General features: G+C 39.5%; 1 protein-coding gene across 4 annotated transcripts in view; it reads left to right on the forward strand.

Annotated features, from left to right (window-relative positions):
- The window catches only part of col11a1a (collagen, type XI, alpha 1a), a 64,162-nt gene that overhangs the window by 14,850 nt on the left and 24,499 nt on the right, over positions 1-24,813 (forward strand). For 3 of the 4 annotated variants that reach the window (XR_008961860.1, XM_057323089.1, XM_057323090.1), the window contains exons 6-40: positions 1,472-1,558; positions 3,178-3,276; positions 4,900-5,208; positions 5,963-6,025; positions 6,188-6,229; positions 6,342-6,404; positions 7,574-7,648; positions 8,475-8,558; positions 8,979-9,035; positions 9,986-10,039; positions 10,129-10,182; positions 10,473-10,526; positions 10,637-10,690; positions 11,773-11,826; positions 11,948-11,992; positions 12,163-12,216; positions 12,295-12,339; positions 12,484-12,537; positions 13,315-13,359; positions 13,593-13,646; positions 14,456-14,500; positions 14,659-14,712; positions 14,795-14,839; positions 15,569-15,622; positions 15,727-15,834; positions 15,958-16,011; positions 18,362-18,415; positions 20,454-20,498; positions 20,618-20,671; positions 20,770-20,814; positions 21,417-21,470; positions 21,557-21,610; positions 21,852-21,905; positions 22,027-22,134; positions 23,398-23,487. Coding sequence is in view for 3 of the 4 variants with exons in the window: in XM_057323089.1 (XP_057179072.1) it covers positions 1,472-1,558; positions 3,178-3,276; positions 4,900-5,208; positions 5,963-6,025; positions 6,188-6,229; positions 6,342-6,404; positions 7,574-7,648; positions 8,475-8,558; positions 8,979-9,035; positions 9,986-10,039; positions 10,129-10,182; positions 10,473-10,526; positions 10,637-10,690; positions 11,773-11,826; positions 11,948-11,992; positions 12,163-12,216; positions 12,295-12,339; positions 12,484-12,537; positions 13,315-13,359; positions 13,593-13,646; positions 14,456-14,500; positions 14,659-14,712; positions 14,795-14,839; positions 15,569-15,622; positions 15,727-15,834; positions 15,958-16,011; positions 18,362-18,415; positions 20,454-20,498; positions 20,618-20,671; positions 20,770-20,814; positions 21,417-21,470; positions 21,557-21,610; positions 21,852-21,905; positions 22,027-22,134; positions 23,398-23,487 (2,364 nt within the window). In the remaining variant the exon portion in view is untranslated. The remainder of the gene's footprint in view (positions 1-1,471; positions 1,559-3,177; positions 3,277-4,899; positions 5,209-5,962; positions 6,026-6,187; positions 6,230-6,341; positions 6,405-7,573; positions 7,649-8,474; positions 8,559-8,978; positions 9,036-9,985; positions 10,040-10,128; positions 10,183-10,472; positions 10,527-10,636; positions 10,691-11,772; positions 11,827-11,947; positions 11,993-12,162; positions 12,217-12,294; positions 12,340-12,483; positions 12,538-13,314; positions 13,360-13,592; positions 13,647-14,455; positions 14,501-14,658; positions 14,713-14,794; positions 14,840-15,568; positions 15,623-15,726; positions 15,835-15,957; positions 16,012-18,361; positions 18,416-20,453; positions 20,499-20,617; positions 20,672-20,769; positions 20,815-21,416; positions 21,471-21,556; positions 21,611-21,851; positions 21,906-22,026; positions 22,135-23,397; positions 23,488-24,813) is intronic. The other variant, XM_057323091.1, reaches the window with a different exon arrangement.

The raw sequence follows: 24,813 nt of genomic DNA on the forward strand, positions 1-24,813 counted from the left end.
GTATGAGGATTACCACATACTTATGCTTTATCAGCCTTCCTGCTCTTCTGGTGGCCTTTGTTTTGAGGAAGAGGCTACTGTTAAACTGTCACAAATAAAAGCTTTTAAACTGTTCATTCATTAATTACAGAGTATCGCAATTGATGAATGAGTACGTAGTTGGCCGTATCCCTTTTTCGTGAAACAGACTTTAAATAACAAAATCTAACACTTTGTTACTATCTGTTTTTAAAACGAATAGATTTCATTGTATATTAAACCACTGGTTCTCACCTGGTGTGTTCTAATCTAGAAATGATTCTTATTGGGATCAGGTGTAGCATTAACAATGCTAAGTGCAACTATATACTACTAGCAAAGGAATATTCTGTCATCATTTACTTTTACATTTTAAACCTGTGTGACTTTCCTTTTTCTGCAAAAGAAGATATTTTGAAAAATGTTGGTAACCAAAAACCATTGGTCCCTTTGACTTCCGTTGTATGGACACAAAATGAATGCAAGCCAGTGGGGACCAACGGTTTTCTGTTACACACATTCTTCAAAATACCTTATTTTTTGGTCTGCAAAAAAATGTCAAACAGGTTTGAAATGACAAGAGGTAAATAATGTAAATAACGACAACATTTTCATTTTGAAGGTGAACTATTCCTTTAAATAAATGAATGAATTAAGAGTCAATGGAATGTTGACGTTATTTTAAATCACTAGACAGAAGTAGAAAATGTAACTATTTTCCAATGTAAAATCTGAAATCTAAATAAAACCAGTTGAGAACCACTAAGCTAAACTGCTAATAGGCATCAAAGTATCTATATGATACAAACTATGCCTGTATACTGTATGTACATACAGTCTGTCATTAGCTTTAGAAGTCTAGCGTTATATATATAAAATTCTTTTTGACCCGACACTTAAGGTTTTATAGCTATGTTACTTTGAAACGTGTTTGAAAGAATTCAGCTCTTTCTGTAGATCTGAGTCTATAATCTGCCATGTTTTAAAAGACAGACAGTAATTTACAGACGCATATATAGTTTTAGGGGGTTTCAGGCCACACATTTGCTTTTATCTTAGTTGCACGACTGTCCCTGATGTGCCGGGCCCTTTTATTTGGTCTCTAAAACCCACATTTGTAGAATACGTACATCAAGTGTTATACATTAAAGTAATGAATGTAATATGTGCTGTGCACCTTTCACCCAAGTAGTCAATTTTATAAATCCACCTATTTTTTTTGTTCTGCTCATGTTTACTGCCTTTTTTAATAATTCCTTTAGCTTACTATTAAGTTTCTTTTTTTAACCATAACAGCAGTTTAATGTGACAAGTCCAATTTGGACACATTGGAAAACCTAACCATAGAGTACTGTATGTAATGGACCCAAAGGGTAGATTACATTCTTCAGAGAGCTATATATTTTTCGGACGCGCTTTACTAACCTCTCTCTTGTCCCCTTTCTGTGTGCAGTACACAACTGCTGTTGAATATGGTGATTTATATGATTATTATGACGGAGCGACCCCCACAGCCACTGATGAATATTCTGAGCCGCAGGTAAATGCAGGAAACGTGATGAGTTTGTGATGTCATGTGGCGTCTTGCTGTCAGTCGTGGGATCCTTTGGCCCCTCCCCTTTCTTTGTGCTGTGTAAAATGGGCAAAAGTATGAGCGTTGAACATCATGTGTTTGGTTCAATTTCAGTTAACCTTTATTTAACGTTAAATCAACATTATTGCTATTACTCCACCTAATGCACCTTAAAATTGTTAAGCTGGTTCACATACTTTTGCCCATGTGGTGTTTGTCGTGTTGCATGTTGCTGTGCTTGTAAGGTCGATGTCTTTTGAGTACCTCAGAGATGACGTATTTTTGTATGCAAACCCCGGATGCGAGTTAGCATTTAAGGACTTACGGTTCCATCGCCCCAAAGTCTATGGGTTTTCGGTAAATCGCCTGAAATAAGGTCTATGGTCAACAAAACCTCTAAATATTTTCACCTTTTATTCTATGACATGAAACACACCAATTATAACCCACTTGTGATTTTTTTTAAAGCCTTATTGTGTCTTAAAAACGGTGGTTGCTACCAAGTTGCTAAAAGCGACTATACTTCCTTTGGCGGGGACGTTAGATGTCATCGCGCATAAAGCTCACAAATAATGCAACATGGGCACGAATCTCTTAAAACGTAGATGCGGATTCATTGACGGAGTAATTACTTACCAGGGAACACATGTTTAATAAAGTTTGAAAGAGTTGTCGGAGGCTTGGTGGTGGGGACGTTGATATCGAGCGACCTTAAGTGTAGTCTGTTAATAGCATCGTGTTAGCTTTTTACTTCTGCCGATTGTATTTCGGCTTCCAAAGTAACGAATGTTGTGGTAATTTGTAAAGATGATCTTGATAGACAAAATGTGTAAACATCATAAACCTTTGTTTATCACAGAGCTTATTTTTTTCGATCTTCCAAAAACCTATGGGAAAAATGCATAGGCTTTCGGTCGAGGGAACCAGCGCTGCGCTTACTTCCGGGTTAGCCTACAAAAATACGTCATCTCTGAGGTACTGGATTTAAGAGCATAATCTCATAGTGTGCATTATAGATATTTTATATGTTATATTAAATATACATCATATATGTCAAGTTATCCTGAATCTAATGTAGTGTAGTAAAGAATAGGAAACCGGTTTTATTGGTCATCTGCATTGAATGTTTTGATGTGTTTGATTTCTATTTTACCTTCACCATAACCTTTTTCCAGAGGGTGAGACGTAGTGTCTCCATGACAACGAAGAGGACGAAAAAGTCCCCCAAATTTGTTCCCAAACCCTATAAGTACCAGCAACCAACGCAGACAGCGGCTAGTAAAAAGTTAGCTACTAAGAAGAAGAGATTCGGATACCTGCCGGCAACATCAGCGAGAAAAGCTGTAGGGGTAATTGTACGAGAATAGTTCAGATGAGAACCCATCAAGATCTCTCTTTCAATGAGAGAAATCTCTGATGATAGTCTGAGCCCGCCGGCCGTCCTCTTCTCTCCACCAGACTGAACAGAGACGCAGTCTGTCCTAGCGGTTCGATCCTGTTGCTCTTGTGGAGTTCCTAATTCCCTCCTAGTTAATTCCTACTTTCTTATTTTCTTCTTCTTCTCCTCTCACTGTAAACTGCTGTAGCCTAACAATGTAGATGGGGAGTTCTATACAGACAGTGAAATTGACTACGGAATGGTAGATGATACCAAAACCCCTGTGGCAACTTCTGGACCTAGCCAGGTAATTATTTGATTTTCTTGTGACAGTGTGGGGTGAGGGTCACAAAATGTGTGGGTTATCACTGGGAGAGGAAAGATTTCTGGAGAAGGAAGTATATGACATGAAATGACAAAGGCACAACAACTCAAAAGCAAAACAGAAGCAATTGTTGTTGTCATTTCAAGGGAACTGCTTGATGCCAAGATCATTTAACAACGTAAAGCTGAAATTGTGCATGAAACTCACGCCATGTTTTAAAACTGGTCAGTTCCTGTACATAAACATTTCTCAGTGGGTTGTCATGCCATTGATATCAGTTTACTGTTGTTTTTTCAGTGATGCTTGGGTTAAATTTGAAAAAAACTTAACAATGAAGATAAAAAAATACGATTTTGAAAGTGCAGGATGCTCATTTTGTAGCCCCAACCATCACTGATAAGATCATGTATCCAATTACCAACAGTTCCCTAAGCAAGCTGATGTAAATGCATTTATGTGTTGATATTCAGACCTCCAATAACACAATAAAATTAAACATCTCAAAGTTTGTGCTGCTGTAGTCTAAGAGTTCTGGCACTGATGGTTTGCAACAGAACTGAACTCTTTCAATGCATTTATAGTGCAAATTTGCTATAGTATGTTAGTGGTATATTAGTTGTGTTTTCCCAGATTAAATTCAGCAATGACTGCTTTTGTAGTTGTGTTTTAAATATTGCAATTTTTGCTCTGTCAAATGCATCGAGTTCGGTAACATTTCCACATACTTTGTATTTTACATTTTACAACTGTTACTGTATCTTGCATTTGATCACATCATGGGCGCAATAGTTTGAGCAATTATAAAACCTTCTAGTGCGCTTTCAGACTTATCTGTCTTGTTTTTACCCTTTAAACATAATTCGATTTTAACATTATGTTTATCGAAGAAAAAGACATAAATCATCATAGACTGCAATTTAACTCAACTCAACTCATGCAATTTAGTTGCATACTTAATGAATAATGCTTTTATAATCAGTAAGTTAACGCTTTTAAAGGTCCCTCTAATAATACTACAAAAAAGCCCAGGAAATTTGGCAAAACATGTTTATAAAACACGTTTTTCACAGATTAACGGTATATTTATTCTTTAAACATCTTCCCAAATATTTCCTCTCAGCGGGACAAAAAAGCGTTACCTTTTTACTGCCCAATGTTAAAGTGCTTTTTTAAAGGGATAGTTCACCCAAAAATGAAAATTCGGTCATCATTTACTCATCCTCTTGTCATTTTAAATCTGTAGGACTTCAAAAGAAGATCATTTTGAAGAATCTTGGTAACCGAACAACGGCGGTACCCATTGACGTGGATTTGTGTCCATACAACAGAAGCAAATGTGATTCAGTTACCAGCGTTCTTCAAAATATCTTCTTTTGTGTTCTACAAAAGAAAAAAGGTCATACATGTTTGAAATGACAGGTGGGTGAATAAACAATGACAAAATTCTCATTTGTGAGTCAACAATCCCTTTAATATGCTGTATTCTTTTGCTCTGCCTTAGAACATAAACACATTAGTATTTGCGTTAACAGCTTAAACTAACATTCATTTCTCCCCCGGTGCTCAAACCTTCCTCCTCCCGCTGCATTATTTGGTTAAAATAAGGCTGAGGAAGAGGAGGTTTTCAGTGACTTCGTCACTGATGTGCCCGAGGCTGCTCTGGACCCGACCGCTGCTCCAGAGCCTGTGATGCCCAGTGGCACCGCCGATCCCGTTGGAGTGGATGCCTACGACTTTAAGGAGTATGATCTTAAAGAATATGATTTGACTGGGCTTAACAAAAATCAGTATGAGTACGGAGCATACGATGAGTTCGGCCATGTCGCTCCAAACCCCACAGCCAACTATGAGGACTTTTTCGGGCCGGGGGTGGCCGCGGAAACCGACATAGACGAAACCGAAGTGAAGTCGGAAGTAAGTATGGATCTGTCCCGAGATCCGGGGGTGCTGTGCTAGGACTCTTGGTTGTGCATCCTTGACTTTATAGTGTACCATTCTGCATGGGGTCCATCTTGTTGTTTGATTTCTTTAGTGGGTTGGTTTATGGTAAACTACTCGAAAATGTATATTTTGTCATCATTTATTTGCATGGGTGGATAAATGCTGATAGAATTGACAGTTTTGGATGAACTGTGTCTTGTCATTGGCATGTTTTAAAACATACTGCACACACCTGTGCATCTCTTCTCTCTGTCTATATTGGTTCCCTCTCTGATGAGTTTCAGTAAATCACCTTTCTTCCTTCCTCTCATTCATATAACCCTCACATACATACACACAGATCTTTACACGGACACGCGATCTGAGCTGCTGCGATTTGAACTCCCTGACTGTCAGCGCCTTATCTCACGGGTTGCCCCGGGGACACGGCAATTACCCCATACCACAGACCCAGCTGTCTGCACATACGCACCCTTCTCCTCCTCCTTCCCCTAAAGAGGCTCATTCTTCCCCATACAAACTTTCAGAGTACCAGTAGCCATCTTATCACCCACCTGGTCCCGGGTTCGAGGGTCTGACAACAATCACATACTGTAGTTGGTTGCTTGACAGCTCGCACACTTTGCACCACCACTAACAATGATAGTTTGCTTGTAGAATCGTTTACCTTTCTTCTGGTTATATCACCTGTCTGTCTGTCTCATCTCATGTTCCTCTATGTTTCCAGGTGGGAGGAGGTGCTGTTCTGGGACAGAAAGGAGAAAAGGGAGAGCCTGCCGTTATTGAGCCGGTGGGTTAGAGACAATCCTGCACAATCCTCATCATCTATACCTGTGAAGTCCAAACTGGAATGTTGTGCACCGTGTCTGTTATCTTTGAGGCCAAACGTGACAAACTGTATAGCAGATATGTATTTATATAGGTTTTTATGATGTTTGTTTATTTTTCATAGGGAATGCTAATTGAGGGGCCTTCCGGACCACCTGGCCCTTCCGTGAGTTACCTGTATTTGATACTTACAATAGTTGCAAATTTGCTTCTTTAGGCAAGAATCTTGAAAATAGACCTACAATTTAAATGATCTTCAATTTACTTTGTGTCTGTAGGGTCTACCAGGTCCTCCAGGTCTGCAAGGCCCCCCTGGTCCTGCTGGAGATTCAGGTGACAGGGTGAGGATTTATTGTTGTCGAACCATTCCACAGGCTTTAGTTCAAGCTAAGTGTCTATTTCCCGCTTGTAACTTTCTTTATTACATGAAGTTTAGTGAAGTTTTCACTCGCCTTTTACAGCCCTGGTTAATAGGCTTAAGATGTAAAGTTGAAAGAAGCGTGTTAAAGAACTTGTGAAACTTACTATCCATCAATCAAACACAAATTAGGAAATATATAAGAAGATCAATACAAGTACAGAGGAATGAATGTTGGTTTTTCAATATATCAGATATTCTCATGAAACGAAACGCGGCACTAATCTGAATCTGTGTATATGTATGCAAAAGACATCCACCGTTGCAGAAAACTTATTTTGCCTTGAACTGTTCGAGGATAATTATCATTAGAAAGTCTCACACCCACTCCACAGCCTGTCTGGCACTCTGATGTTAGGTTTGTTTTGTGGATATTGCACGTCTGCGTAAACAAACGTGCTCCCACACACACACACACACGCACGCACACACACACACACAAGGTTGCTAATGATGAAACTAACAAACATCTTGCTGCACAACATCCCTCTCGGTAAACCTATTAATAAAGAGAGGAGGTAGTGTATAAAAGGCTTTTAAACTAAATTGCAAATATATAGTAAAAATATTACGTCAATAAGTTAATATAAATGTCAATAAAAGAGATGTTATATACATGCTTTAATAACAGGATTTAAAATAAGAATCTGGTGAGGCATGTTCAAATGCTGAGCATTGTAAACTAAATGTAAATAATGAGCATCAAAGATTGATTTCAAACATGAATTAATTTTACTATGATTTCCATCAATATTAAAGATATCAAGGTTATATTTTCACAGAATGTTCTTTGTTACGTAGGACGATTTTATGTAGAAAATGTAGTGAATCATAAAAATGGCTTTAGCTGGATTTTCACATTGTAACAGTAGTATTTGCGTTTCCTTATAATCCAAGATCATTTAAACACAGTCAGTATATTTAAAATAGGGACTTCACTTAAGTATAAGGTGGGTCTCTCTCGCTCTCTATTCTAGTCTCATTGCCACCCTTTGATCTCCCTCCCTCCTGGAATTCTCGTACCTGGGTGTTGTCAAGTCAAGAAGTGACGAGGTCCTGAATTATATCATTTCTCTCTTTGTGCTTCCCCAGGGTCCTAACGGCCGAGCCGGTCTTCCCGGAGCAGATGGTGTGCCAGGCCCCCCTGGTACTATGCTGATGTTGCCAGTAAGACCCCTAAACCACTTGTATATCTTTTCATGCCAATCTAACAAACAGTAAACAGCTCTTTTATTAGATTTTACGACTATTGTGTACCACAAGAGACACACATTACAGCAATGAAGAAAATCATTCAATTATATGTTTTTAAGTTTGGAAATATTTTGCAAACATTTTTTGAAGTACACCTCTGTACTATGATATACTAAAATATACTGTAATAATGGACTATAGTGCATTGCACATTTTCATTTGCATTTGTCAGATGTTCTTATCCAGACCGACATACACAAGTATATTGGTTTCCTGGGAGAAAAAAAAAACGCAATACTCCACCAATTAAAGTGATAGTTCAACCAAAAATGAAAATTCTGTCATCATTTACTCACGCTCATGTAATTTCATACCTGTATAAATTATGAACACAAAGAAAGATATTTGAAAGAATGTTTGTGATTTTCAGTTCTGGGACATCATTGACTACCATAGTAGGAAGAATTAAATGGTAGTCAAAGGTGTCCGAGAACTCTTTGTTTTCCTAAATTCTTCAAAATATCTCATTATGTGTTCAACAGAAAAAAAATACAATATTTTTTTCCTACTGTGGTAGTGGATCATGTCCCAGAACTGAAAATTGCTAACATTTTTCCAAATATCTTTCTCTGTGTTCATTGGAACAAAGACATTCACACAGGTTTGAAACAACCTGAGGGTGAGTAAATGATGATGGATTTTTCCTTTTTGGATGAACTATCCCTTTAAGTTACGAGTATAGTACATTACAGTATAGCGTCGTATGAAATGTTTCTCATTGTGTGTTTGTGTTGCACAGTTCCGTTTCGGCGGAGATAGTGAAAAAGGTCCAGTTGTGTCCGCTCAAGAGGCCCAGGCTCAGGCCATTCTCTCACAAGCCCGGGTGAGTACACGACACGGGCCAGAGCAAGCTCAAGCAACGGGCCAAATGGCCCCAGAGCTTCACCCAGCTGTTTGCTGAGGGGGATGTGAGGGACTCTTCACTGTTTGCAGGGAAGAGGTGGGAGGGGAGGTCAGAGGGCGGGGAAAGGATTTAGTCCGGCCTTGTTTGCGCTAAAACAAGAGTGAAACGGAGCTGCAGAGTGTCCTTTGACTGTTAAAAATACTAAAGTTCACGACCCGCAGGAGGACGACCCTGACAGGTGTTGCAGATTAGTGTGAGCGCCACGATCTGTGCTTGACAAATGCGGACACTGCCCCACCCTCTCATAAAGACAGAAGATGTCAACCAAAAATATTTGTGTTTGAAGTTAGACTATTAGGTGGTTGTCCAATGGTTTTGATTTTGTATTTGTGTCCACAGCTCGCCATGAGAGGTCCCTCAGGTCCAATGGGTCTTACTGGAAGGTCAGGACCAGTGGTGAGTTTCAGTTACCCCATGACCTCCGTGAGGGTCTCACCCAGTTTGGGTTTGAGTGTCCTGACACTTGACCTGAACTGAAATGTAATGCACTGGTTTAGTTTAATACACTGGTTTAATGTAATGCACTGCGTCATCATTAAGCAAAACATAATGTCAGAGCATTTTCAACACACAACATTAAACCTCCAAAAATGTTCATCTCTTTTTTCGCTACTGTGCTAAAGAGAGGAGAGGCGGAGTAATTTGTCATCTCCGGTTGTGCTCCATTAACCAGAAGATCTGTCTCAGATCGTCGACTATTAGCTGGCATCATCCAGACCTGTTGATACACGATCGGCCAGTCAACTCAAGTCTAAACCATTTCACACAGGAAATTTCCCTGCTCAGATATGACAAACCAATAGCAAAGATACAAAAAATGAGCAATCTAGATGAGAAAAAGCGAGTCGACAGACTTGTCATGCGTAAAACAAGCTGAGATCTTTATAATTATGATATGTATCGAATAAAGAAGACTGCTGTGAATCCTTTGATGTGTCATTTGAAAGCAGACAGATTCAATTCCTTGAATTTCCAAGTGATTCCGCGTGTGACTAGTGTAGGCTGCGTTTCAAGAATAAACTCTCAAATCATCTTTTAAATGAGCTAAATACTAAATATGTCTGGCTTCGAGGGCATCAATTTCAAAATCATGAGTTTCATATGAAGATGACAAAGATGACATTCTTCTAAAATAACTACAAGTCGCAAAATAACTACAGTGCTTCTTAAAACAAACCACAACCTGCTGACACTGTACGTCTCTGAAAGACGCCAGAACGAGACAAATTGTATTTACTGAGAAAGATTGCCACCTGCTGTTTGTTTTAATATAGTGCAGAAATGTCATTCATTGAGTTGGTTGCGTCTTATGATGATCTAATCTCTCTGGTGTCAATCATCTTCAGGGTCTTCCAGGTGCTTCTGGACTGAAGGGAGAGAGTGGAGACCCTGGTCATCAGGTAAGATTGCAAAAACGATGATCTAATACAGTGCTTTATTTGTCATAATTGTTTATCTACCTACAAAATGACTTGTCTTTATATGACAGGGTCCAAGGGGTATGCAGGGCCCATCAGGGCCTATTGGAAAATCTGGCAAGAGGGTAAAACATTTTTTTAGTTTACAGAAACAGAAAACTTTGGATACCAAACAGTGTAGCGTGTTGCAAACCTTTTAATGATACAAATTCAGGGATTGAAATTTATTATAGACATTTTTAGGATACTCTGTTTCTGGTTATTAGGACATTTATTTACATTTACATTTATTCATTTGGCAGACGCTTTTATCCAAAGCGACTTACAAGTAGGAGAGCATATAAACATTTTGTCGACACGCTAAACAGTACCGGAGCATCCATAATGGTTCTCAATTGTTTTATCCTTTGGACAGGGGCGTGCCGGAGCCGACGGGGCCCGTGGAATGCCTGGAGAGTCAGGATCCAAGGTACAAAAAACAGAGACCCTCATTTTGACTCGCATATTTAGAGCAAAATTGATCAGCTACTCAGTGTAAGTGTAAGATGAATGCACACATGTTTTATGTGGTCTTGACAGGGTGACAGAGGTTTTGACGGGCTTCCTGGTCTGCCTGGTGATAAGGGACATCGGGTGAGTGGTCAACAAACACACACACAGAACCCAGGAGAACCTTTCAGAAGCTTGTCGTTGTGGCAGATTGGTTAAAGTGAATGAACAGCGTTGTCTAGAGGGTGTACTTATGAGCAATATATAGCCTGAAGAGATTCATAACATTTGTCCACTTTTTGCTGCAGGTCTTAATGTGTCACTGCTTAAACCAACACACGTTCATATGAAACCATAACACTGAACGGTCTGTGACACAAATAAAAAACAGTCATCCTAGAAAACTGAGAAACAAACAAAAAAATCACGTCATGTATTTGCTCGCTGTAGCTAAAATACAATGTTATTAAACAACTGTCATGACAAGCTTTAGTAATAAAAATAAATACAATATGTCATGATATTGTCAGCTCTCCTGTTTGAAGTTAACATGAAAGAAAATGTTAGAAAAATCATAAATAAAATGGTGATTAAATAATTATTTGAATAAATACTTTTTGTGTCATTACTGTCTTTAGTCATTAATTTACTGCCATTACATTTCATTGAGGCTCTTGATGTTGAATACATGTAAATCCTTTATCTTCAAATGACATGGTTTTCTCGGAAAAAGTCATGACAATTCATCATAATTTAGACACATACATTTCTCAGAAATTCACAAAACTCGCCACTTTTATTTGTTATCCTATAGTGCACATTGTGACCACATGGATGCCAAACATGCAGCTAATCATGTTGATTTGCTTTTTTGAAAAAGCAAAAAATGAGGAATGGATTTAAATATTGTAAAATATGTAAAACGAGGCTTGGAAGACAACAATCTGCCTGTTAGCAGAAGAATTATTATATTATAAAAAAATTGGTGTTTAAATTCTGCAGAGCTTTTGACAGAATTGAACTAGTTCAACGAGTTCTTATATTGATATGTAACATAATGCTCTTCTCAGGTAACATTAGCATGTGTGTGGTGTGCGAATCCTTTTGTAGGCTAATTCCAGTATTTTCTTGCCTTTCATAAAATAGTAATAATTACAGGACCCCAAAAGAAACGATAAACTCTTCTGGAGGTAATATTGTATTCAACCTCTGTCTTTCTCTAACAGGGTGAGTTTGGTCCTGCTGGACCCCCAGGACCTACTGGAGAAGACGGGCCAAGGGTAAGCACTCGTACAAAAGAAACAAAAGAAAACCAAAAATCCAAAAGAAATGCCAAAATAAAATCTTTTCGTGGCTTCAGCTATGCGGATTTTTGATATTCATTTTATTTCTCCTCTACAGGGAGAAGATGGAGAGATCGGACCAAGAGGTCTGGCTGGTGAGAGTGTAAGTGTCTCTCGCACGTAATAATGATAATTTAGTTACAAAGCAGCGATTTTATGTCTAATGTGCCACTAGGGGGCAGAACATATCTAAGTATCCTATTTATGATTCATTCCTATATTCAGATGAGTATATTTGCATTGTTTAATATGATCCCTGATCTCTTTTCTCAGGGCCCCCGTGGTCTTCTTGGTCCTAGAGGTCCTCCTGGGCCACCCGGGCAGCCTGTAAGTGATTTTCAGCATAACTTCGCGGATCTAATGCTCATGGCTTTCCTTTTAATCTCTGACCATTGATTTTCGCAGGGAATCGCTGGTGTTGATGGCCCACATGGCCCCAAAGGAAACATGGTAAGAGAGCTTCTCAGCCCGAGCATTTTGTTTGTTGCATTATGGTCGCATTTATGCCAAAGTGAACAGATGTCGACTACTGCATGTCAACACATAGATCTGCGACAACGTTGTCAGTGATTTTCATTTGTCTGTGATGTATAGGGACCCCAGGGAGAACCTGGTCCCCCGGGACAACAGGGAATCCCAGGAACACAAGTAAGTACAAACACAAAAAACAAACATTTAGACAGAATATGTAGGCTTGCTTGTTTTTATGTAGTTTGAATGTAGTTTCTTATGTGCATGATACTGATTGGTTGCCTTTGGATTGGCCGGTCCATTTGCCATGCATTGGTTGCACTTTCCTTCATGTTTTGGTCTGCGTTCATGTTGTTAACAAATAAAATGGTGAGGAGGATTATTTGTTCATTGTTGTTAGTTCCATAATTCATTTTTGTTTCTCATGGAGCGTTCAATTTGGTTCATTAAAGGATTGTAGTCTTTCCCATGTGTTATAATCGGAATTCAGTTGACCATTTTGCTAGCTTATTTTCAAATGGCTCTCTCATTGAGGCTCTAGGGGCACAGTGAACCCATCTACAATATTTTTGTAAGTCTCTGCTGGTCTCACTCGAGGAAGTGGGCAACAGAAAGCATCTCATTCATGAAGCCCAACCTGCAGCGGTCAAATCACTGAGCTCAGATTTCCTCACACACACACTTACATACACAAATACACTGGACCAGCCGCTGTAAATACACACATAGTAAACATACATATGCACACGCACTCAAGCACGCTGTGCAAATACTAGTGACCCTGCCAATAGACACACACACACTGTGCATACAGTAACAGTACAATACGTCCGTTATTGGGTGTGTGTCATCAGTTAGGGGCTGTTCTCTACCTAAGCCTACCCCTGTATCTCCCCCTGCCCTGCTGCCATGGCAACAAAGCCTGAGATTTTCTGTCTTGTTTTTGTTGTACAGGGTCTTCCAGGTCCACAGGGTCCCATCGGACCGCCCGGAGAGAAAGTAAGCCTGTCATAGCTTCATTATTATGTATTCATTCAAAACATAATACTTTTGAAACAGAAGAAGGCCTGACAGCAATATGCATTTGAAGTCACAATTATAAAATGATTACATGATGTCACCTTTTCTCATTAAAAAAGCACAGATTTATATTCAATTTGTGACATTTGTATGATAGTGTATGTCATTTTTCATTGACATGCATCAAAATTATGTTTTATTTCTCTGTGTAGGGTCCTCATGGGAGATCCGGTTTGCCTGGATTGCCTGGCGCTGATGGACCACCTGTAAGTATAAGATCTCATTTCACAGCTCCACAAAATGATATATCGCATTGGATTGCCATTAGTCTGAAACACGTTGTTAAATTAAAACCTCTCTGGCCCAGTATTGTTGCAGAATAATGAGTACAGGAAACAGAATACCATTACAACAGCCTCCACCAGCTATTTGCCCTCATACACATTTCACATAAACTGATGATAGTATAGCTGTAAGTTGATGAAAGTATAAAGGCATCATAAAAGATATATGTGCGTAGGAAAATCAGATGTCTACCTTTATTTGAACAGTTTCTGTGAAACCGTTTCGTCCGAACTGTGCTGTGGTGTTTTGCACATTTTGATATTTTGTGCTGTGTTGTGTTCTTTTGGATAATGTAGTTTGAGTCCAGTTGCATTCCCCCTTTCTGTAAAGCGTATAGAATAAATATAAAATATAAGCCAATAAAATATCAGCTCAAAGCCCCCCTGTAAACGTAACCCATAAGAGTCATCGTTGATATCAATATGACGTATTTAAATTTTTTCCATGGTCAATGAATATGCAAATTAGTCCCGCCTCCACCTATTCACACAAGTTCAGACCTCCTGATCCACTGGGTCATCTGTGAATGGTTTGTGATGTAGAAAAAATAGGTGGTTTCAAACCACGTTTTTGAGACTGTCTTTGGGAAAATCTGCTCATATTAAAATTAGAATTTCATCACAGCCGAATGTTTTTTGGTCAAATTTTCTGAGCAAATACAAACACCACAGCTAAAATCACCTGTCACTCACCTGACAAATACCAGAATTAAATAACCTTCTTTCTACAGGGACATCCAGGAAAGGAGGGTCCACCTGGAGAGAAAGGAGCTTTGGTGAGCAAACAGTACTTACTGTTATATTCTCTTGTCATTCTACATCATTTATAAATTGCAAATCCATTTGGTTCCTTTGGCAAAGTCTCGTACCTAAAAACGCTGTTCATCTATAAATCTTTTCTCGTTTAGTTATATTCTCCTGTTGTCATTCTCAGGGTCAACCTGGTCCCCAAGGGCCCATCGGCTATCCTGGCCCTCGCGGCGTGAAGGTAAAGCAGTTCGTGTGTTGGATTAAGATGTGTTGGCGTGAAGTGCAGATCTTTGACTGACCACATACCTTCTGTCTCACAGGGTGCAGATGGTGTACGCGGTCTAAAGGGAGGCAAAGGAGAGAAGGTGCGTGTACATCGACACCAGATCCATCACCTAGATGTTATTAGCACTACTTGACTATAATGGCAGGTCACAGCGAGCGCCGAAATGCACTGAAGTGTCCACAATCCTCCACTTGTACATCACACCACATCAAGTGCTGTTTAATCATGCAAAGAGGCTGAGTGATCGCAACACTTATTATGTACTTAAAATCACTCCGTAACCTTCGATTATGTCCGTGTGCATGCAATGTTCTTTTGTGAAAGCCGTCAATAGTTTTTGAAAGGATTGCTAATCAGGCTGATTACAGATATAAATGTAAATAGCTTAAAAATGATATGTGATGTTTTACGGTGGAATTGATGCTCGAGTGCCATCGTGAGAGGCCTAGCAAAGCCACATAAATAAAGAATGGCTGGAGGGTGCCACAAATGACATTATGTATACAAACACAAGCATGAAAATTAGGAATAAGAAAAATCTTCGTAACACACAAAATGTTATGAAATACAACCCAGATGATGCTTTTAGTTAGCTGTATCTGAGTCAAGTTCATTTTGTTAGTATGCATTCTTGTAAAAGACTTGACTGCAATCCTGCATTATTACCACCAGGGGGAAGTGTAGCACAACTCTATAAAGAACGACCGAGCTGCTGTATTTAAATGCATAAACCACATCTTCATCACCTCCACAAGTAGTCCCTGATGTCTGTGCTAATTAAAGCATTTTCTCTCATTCTGCTTTTCAGGGTGAGGACGGTTTCCCAGGTTTCAAGGGAGACATGGGTCTTAAAGGTGACAGGGTAAATAAACAACATTCAGACACTTTGGCTTCCATCCCACACTAATTTTACTGCATGGATCATTTAGAGCATCTCTGATTGGCTGGTCTTTTGTGCGTGTTCAGGGTGAGCTCGGATTGGCCGGCTCCAGAGGTGAGGACGGACCGGAGGGCCCGAAAGGTCGCTCAGGCCCCAACGGTGAATCTGGCCCCTTGGGCCCTGCTGGAGAAAAGGTGGATTTCTGTTGATTATCGTTTACTGTAATTGGCGTACGGGGAAGAGATCTGGACCTTGTGTTTTGAATATTAATGTTTGTCCAAAGACGCACTAATGACGCTTGGCTTGTTTTTCACTAGGGCAAACTCGGCGTACCAGGATTGCCTGGCTATCCAGGACGTCAAGGGCCAAAGGTACGCACTTATATTAAACATGACACCTGTAGCTGCATAACGATTCTTTCACTTACGAGCAAGACAACAACTCATCTCATTAGCATGAACTAATGCCCTCCTGAGAATGAATTATGCATGGAACAGTGAGCAAGGCTTTTTTTATTATGGACAACTTAAGCCAAGATTGTTCCCACCGCTGTTGGGGATGCTGGTCACGCAAGCTACGGGAACATCTCTGAGTACAGATGCTCGTGTTAGGCCTTTTTTCAACAACAGCATCAGTTGGCAAGCAGTTTGGCTTAATCCAGCCCCAAACTAGATCCTGACATGGACTTGGCGGTCTGAAGACCTTCTGACTGCATTACATTTCGCTGCTGTTCTTCTGAAACCTTGTATCTCCATTATTATTTTTTTGCCATAAATCATTATTATTAGTCACCCTCTATGTTTGTCACTGGGTTTTCAAGCCAATTTCTAGCCAATAAAATGAATTCCATTTTCTGAAAAAGTGCAAATTTGGACATTTGAGGTTTCGGAAGGACAGCAGCGATTTGCTTAGCTTGGGCTGTGCTATGCTAGTACCGCTAAAGGAGTTCAAGTTTGTTCGGTAAACATTTCTGGTACAAGTTCTTGTGTATTTCTGCATGTCAGCGTGTGTTCCTGTAGCTCAGCCAGTCATTGGTTTGATTCCATCAAGTGCAGTTCCTCACGGCAACCTCATTGGTTCCTTGATAACCAACTAATCTCACAGAAATGTGTAACAATTCTACGAGGCGGCTAGTTCACCTAAGTCTATATGACTACATTTTTTTATGGATTGTACAAAAACATACGCTTATATAAAAAATTCAAGAATGGCCTAAGAATGAGAATGTACAAATTCAAATGAGCCATCTTGTAAAATTGTTTTGTGAGATCAGGCTGTTGATTCCCAAGGAACGCATGCAGCCATGCACTGATAAAATAATGTATAAATGAAGGCGATGTGTTTATTTTTATTTAAAATATTTGTATAAAACGGTTGGTTTCAACGTTGATTTTCTGAGTGACGGACCAGTGACAGACTGGGAAGTGTTTGAGAAAGCTTGTTTGAAAACGGAAGTCATGTTTCATGCGACTGTAAGAGGCACAGATATTGCAGATTTCACATTTACCCAAAAATGAACGTTCTGCCATCATTTACTCACCGTCTTGTCATTTTAAACCTGTATGACTTTCTTTGTTCTGCAGAACACATAAGAAGACGTTTGAAAAATGTTGTAAAACCAAACAACAGCGCGACCCATTCACTGCATGGACACAAAACCAATGGAAGTGAATGGGTACCCCCGCTGTTTGGTTTCGCGGCGTTTTTCACTCTTAATTTGTATTTAGCAGAAAAAAGAAAGTCATACAGGTTTAAAATGACAAGAGGGTGAGTAAATGATGACAGAATTTTCATTTCTGTGTGAACTATCACTTTAAAGCTTCTCTTGGATTGGTTGGAACAAAGCCCATTTCTAGCGGGCGTGCTGATTCTGGGTTAGATTTACAATCCCAGTTTCTATTTAGCAGGATTAAGGAACGATAGTGATGTGATTACAAGCACTTTGACATCCCATCATCTCCCCGTCGGTCAGGGATGGATTCGACCAGACTGCCAACTCTCAAATTATCATGAAGTGCACTTTTTAAGACCAGCCATCACCTTCTGAGTGGTTACTGGCATAACCGTCGCCATTTCACCTTTAGAGTTTCATAACATCCTTTGTGGTAAATCAAACCCGATTTCTGCAGGGTCGGGCTACAATGAATGTGTAAAACAGTGTATTGATTTTCTTTCTCCAATGCTTATATTGCTGCCGGGATTGAGAAACGCCGGTAAGCTCTTTTTAATTTACTGCATTCGGAAAGAGAGAGAAAAAACTGAAAGTGAGTGAGCGCCGATTAAGACTCATCGGCGTTGACTCTTAATCGTCTGTTTGGTTGTTTATCTGATGGCTGCGAGTTTGTTTACATCCGGAGTCTCTCTGCTGTTTCTGTTGAATTGTCTTCCTAGGAAAGTTTCCCAAAGCTCTCCTGGGGTTAGTTTTGTGCAAACAAAACAAGCTAGCTGCTAATCGAGAACCACATTGTTGGGATATACCATACACTTTCGAAGGCTACTTTTGTGCTGCTGAATTATTCTAATAATAAAAGCTTGCCAACAACAGGGACACAAAGTCTCAAAGCTGTTTAAAACTCCGGCGGCATAGGAAATTCAACGATGCTAATGCTAACAGATTGTATGGCATTTAACTGTCAGAATCGGTAGGAGAGTTGGGACTCTTAATATGCAGGTCCTGCACGCCTTCCTTTCCTCCCATAAGTCTTTTCCTTTGATTCGCAGGGTTCGACCGGTTTCCCCGGATTCCCAGGAGCCAACGGAGAGAAAGGAACCAGGGTAAGATGGATTCTTCCAAGTGCGCGCGGCATTATAACAAACACATGAAAAGGGCTGATTGATTCCTTTTAGGAAAGGATTTGTATGTTGACTCTGTACCAAAACACGGACTCAAATCAATAAGTCACAACAAAAGATGCAGAAGCGATTGTGTTGACGGCGATTCAACATTGATCGTTCATCTGGAAAATGATTCACGTTCAGAAAGCGAAGCAGGTGTTTGAGTACATCAGGTGAAATGTAGTCTACAGTAACAATTACATTTACCTTAAAGGTTTACTTTACGTTCACATTTACCTTTGGGTTTATTGGTGTATTTAACTCCTCCTGGGTTGTTCACATTTACAAGCTGTCAAATCTTGTTCACGACGTCAGGTGCGTTCGAGTTATTTTTGTCGGCACGGACAGCATGAACTAATGCAGCAAGGTTTTTTAAACTCAGCTTATAGACGGTTTCAGCAGTAACAACATAAACAAACGACTTAACTTCCGGTAGACCTCCGCAAAGAATCAATTGCTGCTCAAAAAGGGAAGGGAACACCTAAATCACACGGTATTAGATCTCAATGAATGAAATATCCAGGTTAAAAGTCTTCACTTATACTGTATACTTTGTATCATTTTGTGAGAACAAAGTAATGTAACAATGGTCAATGAAAGCCAAAATCATAAACTCATTCAGGCCAGGAATAACAGTAAAACCACAGTAACAAAATGGAAATACTGGCTGATTCAACTTGTTTGAATTTCCTCACAGTAACTCATAATGTTAGTCAGTAATGTGCATGGGCTCTGCAATGCACCAGCGTAAGATCTGACAATAGATCTGAGGATTTCGTCCCCACACTTCATAGCACGATGGAGGTCTGCGAGACCCTCTGAGAATGGTCCTCCCCAGACCACCCTTGCTGTTGCCTCTCCAGTGTACCTGTTGTCACTTTTATTTGCACCAAAACAAGTGCAAATGGTTCACAATCACTTATGTTTCCTTACCCGGTTGATTGATATTCCTGAAGGTTAACTGACTTGGTGTTACACTGTGATGATCAAGTGTTCCCTTAATTTTTTTGAGCAGTGTTATTTAATACAATCAATATACAATAAAACTGCAACTGTAAACTGTATCGTTGCATGTGACTGTGAATTGTTATATTGCACATGTTAAATTTCAGTTTCTAGGAGTAAGTAAACATTTTCAAATATCTATATCAGCTACAGAATCTATTGATTCTGCCCAACTTGTAAACTTTCGTTTTTACATTTACTTTAGTGTTTCTGTTTTTATTGTTTAACAATATTGTTTATTATTATTGATATTTTGTTGTTTATGTGTTGTTGTTTTTTATTTACCATTACATTTACCTTTTCACTTATATTTAACTTAACATATCAGATTATATTTACTTTTATATAATACTTAATACATTTCATTTATAATTTACACATACTGTATAGATATTTTCCAAAACAATTTTAAATGTAATTGTAACTTTATTCATTTTCCAAAACAATTTTAGTTGTAATTGATATTGAGCTGTAAATTAACAGTACAATTTAACTTCATAATGAAAAGTGTACCCCAGCCTCCCAACTGTATAAAGTGACCCAACCCACCCCCCCAAACAATCGTAAACCCTATAAATACAGCTGCAATTCTAAACGTTGCAAAGCAACTCTATCTTAAAATACAACCTTCGTTTGTCCAATATAACACCTACAAAGCACCTCTGTGCCTAAGCACTCATGATTTTATATAACAAAATTTCAAGTTAGCTGATAAGTGTTTAGTTCTCACAGTTCACACAAAAAAGCCGGTGGTTTTTGTGTTTCTAATAAACCCACATCTCATCTAAAACAAATATCACTGTGGCACCCAGAAATCCTAAGGGAAGGTATCCGAAGCTTGTTTTCCCTCATACGCGCCGACATCTCATCATGGCAAAAAGAACTTTGACAATTGCAGCAATTTGCTGTGTACAGCTATTGAATTCACTCTCAATATTTAGCCCAATCATTTCTTTTTCATTTCTTTTCAAAGGGTGTGGCAGGAAAATCCGGTCCAAGAGGGCAAAGAGGTCCAACGGTATGCAATGCTTTTATCATTTAACCAACTCCTACTACCATGTTTATCAAGAAACATTCATTCTAAATTAAACTATGCACATAGATTTGCAGTGTCACTGAGCCTTGTTCAACTTTTAGGGTCCCCGAGGGGCACGTGGTGCCAGAGGTCCAACAGGAAAACTGGGCCCTAAGGTACAACTTTTTTATTCATGCCGCTAACCACGAAGTGGTTTATTTTTGTGAGCCACTACCTTTAAACAGTCGTTATATTCTCTCTCATTATCTCACAGGGCACAGCAGGCAATGATGGTCCACCTGGTCCACCTGGTGAGAGAGTAAGTGCTACCCAGAATGCATTTCATCAGAAAACGTTTTCATCCCTTAGTGCTGTTAGTGAGAGAGATGCTTTTTCAAGGAGCACAGCGAGGATAAGCTCAGCATGTGGGCGAACTCCAGATAAGAGGACTTCCAAACAGACTCGTGTTTTCATCTGGAAGCTATTATAGATTTATAAAGAGCTCTTCAGCATTAGACTACTGGAAGCGTGTTGGCCAAGGCTTACATCACAGCGAAACCTGATGTTGTGTTGTTTGTTTCTGGCATGCCTCTGTTTACCTCTCTTTAATGTGATTTTCCTCTTTATTTGTCCGTCTGGATTTTACAGATTTTTTATGTTGTTGTTGAATGTTGACTTTGCATCAGATTCTATATAGCTTTGGTTCATAATAATTTATTCATGTTTTGTGTGTGTATATAAACACTGCAGCTTCCATTTTATGGATTTTACCACAATATATTCTTCTCTTTTATATAGTCAACAGTCCTTGAATTTTTAAAATCGGATGGCTTTTTGGTGTTGAAATACCGGTGTGGCGATCATGCGTTACTAACTTATTTATAAATTAGACTAAATGTACTTTTCTCTTGTCCGTTCCAGGGACCTCAAGGGCCCCAGGGCCCTGTTGGTTTCCCAGGGCCAAAAGGTCCCCCTGTAAGTACATGTGCTGTTTTAAACACCATGGGATCGTCGATGTCATGTAACTAACAGCATACTTTATTTATATTTTTGTTTTGTAGGGACCACCTGGAAAGGACGGGCTGCCCGGTCACCCTGGCCAGCGCGGTGAGACGGTAAGTGAATTGTTGCCCGCTTGCTGCACCTCAGCAATAGCTTGAATAACAGACATCATTGGTCAGGTGTTCAAGCATGTGGGTGCATCTTCCTGCTCTGTCTGATCGTCTGGGAGATGCTCGTTTGTCACATGTCTGCCCATGGGAAATTTGTTAAGGATGATGGATGGATAGATAGATTGGTCTACTGGCTACTCAGTCATTTCAGATTTTAATTAATTGCTGTTGAATTTGGTCCTAGGGATTCCAAGGCAAAACTGGCCCACCTGGACCTGGAGGTGTTGTCGGGCCTCAGGTGAGTTTTCGTGTGTTTGCATTCTATTTTTGCATTGTGTATGTATTTTGGCGCAGCTTTCATTCATACAAAAACTGAAAGTCTGTAAAGCTCACAAATGTGTCTGTAATGTTCTTGAAAGGGTCCAACAGGAGAGACTGGTCCCATTGGTGAGAGAGGACATCCTGGACCCCCTGGTCCTCCTGGAGAGCAAGGTCTTCCAGGCGCTGGTGGAAAAGAAGGTGCAAAGGTAAGTATCTTCATGTTTTGCACACAGTACATATTAATCAAAGTTATAAAAAACATAAATACATCACCATAAGCCATAACCACTATGGACAATAAGAAAGATAAACAGTCTTTGTTTAATTTTTAAAATACCATTTGGCACAGAAAATTATAAAAACAATATTTTTAAGAAACATAAAATAGTCAAATGATAGTCAAGCTTATTGCTGTGTTTCTTTAAGAAATAGAAATACCATTTAGTTGCCCAACAACCCGTTCTGTAGCGCATTCAAGTTTTCACTTTCTAAATGGAACCTAAATTGTGCTTTTGAAAATCTGGATGGAATTTCTTCGAGCATCCGCCCTTCCTGTCTCGGTTTCAATTTCTGTCACTCCTGAATGGAGACACTTTAATCAGCTTGATCGGCCCACTTCAGACGGGCCGTCAGATGTGAGCGAACGGCCTGGAGGCAGAGAGAGTGCTGCCACAGTCTGACTCTTTCTGATGTCTGATTTCACTCGTTGGTTTCCTCTAGTTATTAGCAAAATATCACACTATTGTGATGCTACTCAGTGGTCCAATCAAAATGCACATCATCTACTAGGTCGTAAGACATGGAGGTCAAGTGAACATGGCATTTTTTATAGGACTGTAATTGTGTTAAGCAAATCTCAAACTTCTCTCTCAAAGCTCTCAAGTATCCCGTCTGTTTATGGATAAAGGGCCCGTCTGATTGCAGTTAACTGTTTTATGGAACTTGTTGGTCCCGAAAAACACATTGCATGTTTTTTTGAGGATTTTCTATATCGGTTTCAAGCCGACAGTGGTTCATTGGCACAAGTGTTACTAAAGAACAAAGAAAAAAAGACTTTGAGTTGTATTCGTACCGTAGCTTGATTCTCCCAAAAAGTGTAAATGCTGTGGCACTGTTCATCTCATTGCTGCATCATTGGCGTAACCAATTTTGAGGCAAGACTATCTATTTTCCTGACCAATGACGTTTCGGGGAATATATATATTTTGGTAAATTATAAACTCACTTTTACCATAAATTGTGTTGTAAAGTAATAAAATTTGAATTAACAATTCTGTTAAGACTTTTGGAGCAACACTTGATTTTAAGCTACCTAGGATTTTAGTTTAAACCGTATTAAGCTCATTAGAATCAGCCGACAATCAATTTTGTGGTTAAAATGTATTTTTATTATAAACTTTATGGATATTTATAGCCTAAATTAAATAAATATTGTAAATGCCTGAATCCTTGCGATTGTCTGTCCGCAGGGAGATCCAGGTCCTCAGGGCAGTCCTGGAAAAGACGGCCCTCCGGGTCTGAGAGGATTCCCGGGAGAGCGAGGTCTTCCTGGAGCGACGGTAAGATCACGTCTCTGCCGCAAATGAATCGAGCCGATAAATCCTGCTAATGTTACAGGGAGTAACACAGCAGTTCTGCCTCATTCCAGCCAAGGAATTGGACCAGTATACTCCACGAGGGCTTTAATAGGACGAATAACCAAAAAAACAGCAAACTTTTCATTGTTTGAAACAAAAACACAATAAATTGTTTGCGGATCACGATTTACTTTACCAGGTTTGTTGTTTCCCTTTATATGCATTATCTGGGCAGCGAATGATTTAATTGGAAATGTTGCCAATTAGATTTTGGGAGACGAGGTTGTTTGGTCATTGTTGATGTTTGATCTCAAGGTCAACGGCGAGCTCTGGCTTTCTACGTGGAGGCTGATTGTTTTCTACTGGCCGATTTTTTTCCCATCTTAGGACAGCAAGAGTCATTACTGGGGCCACTGTGTGTGTCTGCCCTTTAGAGAGGCAATCTCAAGTCCACACACACACGCAAGGGCACCCTCCCCAAGCCCTGGCACACACAGATGCACCCACAAGGACATTTATAAAACATATACATCTCCAGGCTGTTATTCCCAGATGGAAGTTTTACTCAAGACTGCATAAACAGGCAGCAGACTTTATAACACTGACACTCAGAACTCAGAAAATTCATTTATCTCAGCGACCTCAAATTACCCCGGGCTGCTAGTCCATATCCAGTTTCAACAGTCACAACAAATATATGTTTTTTAAAGCCACGAATTTACCTATGTACTGTTATTGGTACAGTTTTGAATATATTGATATGTCCAAAGGCGTTTTTTGGAGTTGAGAGACTCGCCTTCATATCCCATTGTATGAATCGTTGCTGTCCTTCCAAAACCTTAGATGCTCGCTGTTTTTCAGGAAATGGAAACACTGTACTTTTTAAATGATTAAACACTTTGTTGTCAAAGTTGACAAGCACTTTTTAATACTTTTATTGGTTGGATATTTGCAAAACCCAGTGACAAACATAAAGGATGACAATAATAGTGATTTATGGCAAAAAATCACAAAATAAGGAGATACGAGGTTTCAGAACGACAGCAGCGATATATTATGTAAATATAACATTATATAACGATAATAGAGAAGACCGTTAAAGGTCAGAGTGAAAATGATTTGTGTATTTGTTGGGCTGATTTTGCATTCATTGTTGAGGAACTTTAGTAGAAGTAGCCGGTAGTTTGAGACCCTGATTTACATATACATAGATTCACAAACTTACCCCCCCCCAAACGCACACACGCATGCAATCTCTTGTCGACTCTTTGATTTTTACCGTGCCCCAGCTGACAAGCGTCCTGCGGG

Source organism: Triplophysa rosa, linkage group LG23 (assembly GCF_024868665.1).
Source record: "Triplophysa rosa linkage group LG23, Trosa_1v2, whole genome shotgun sequence".
Lineage (NCBI taxonomy): Eukaryota > Metazoa > Chordata > Actinopteri > Cypriniformes > Nemacheilidae > Triplophysa > Triplophysa rosa.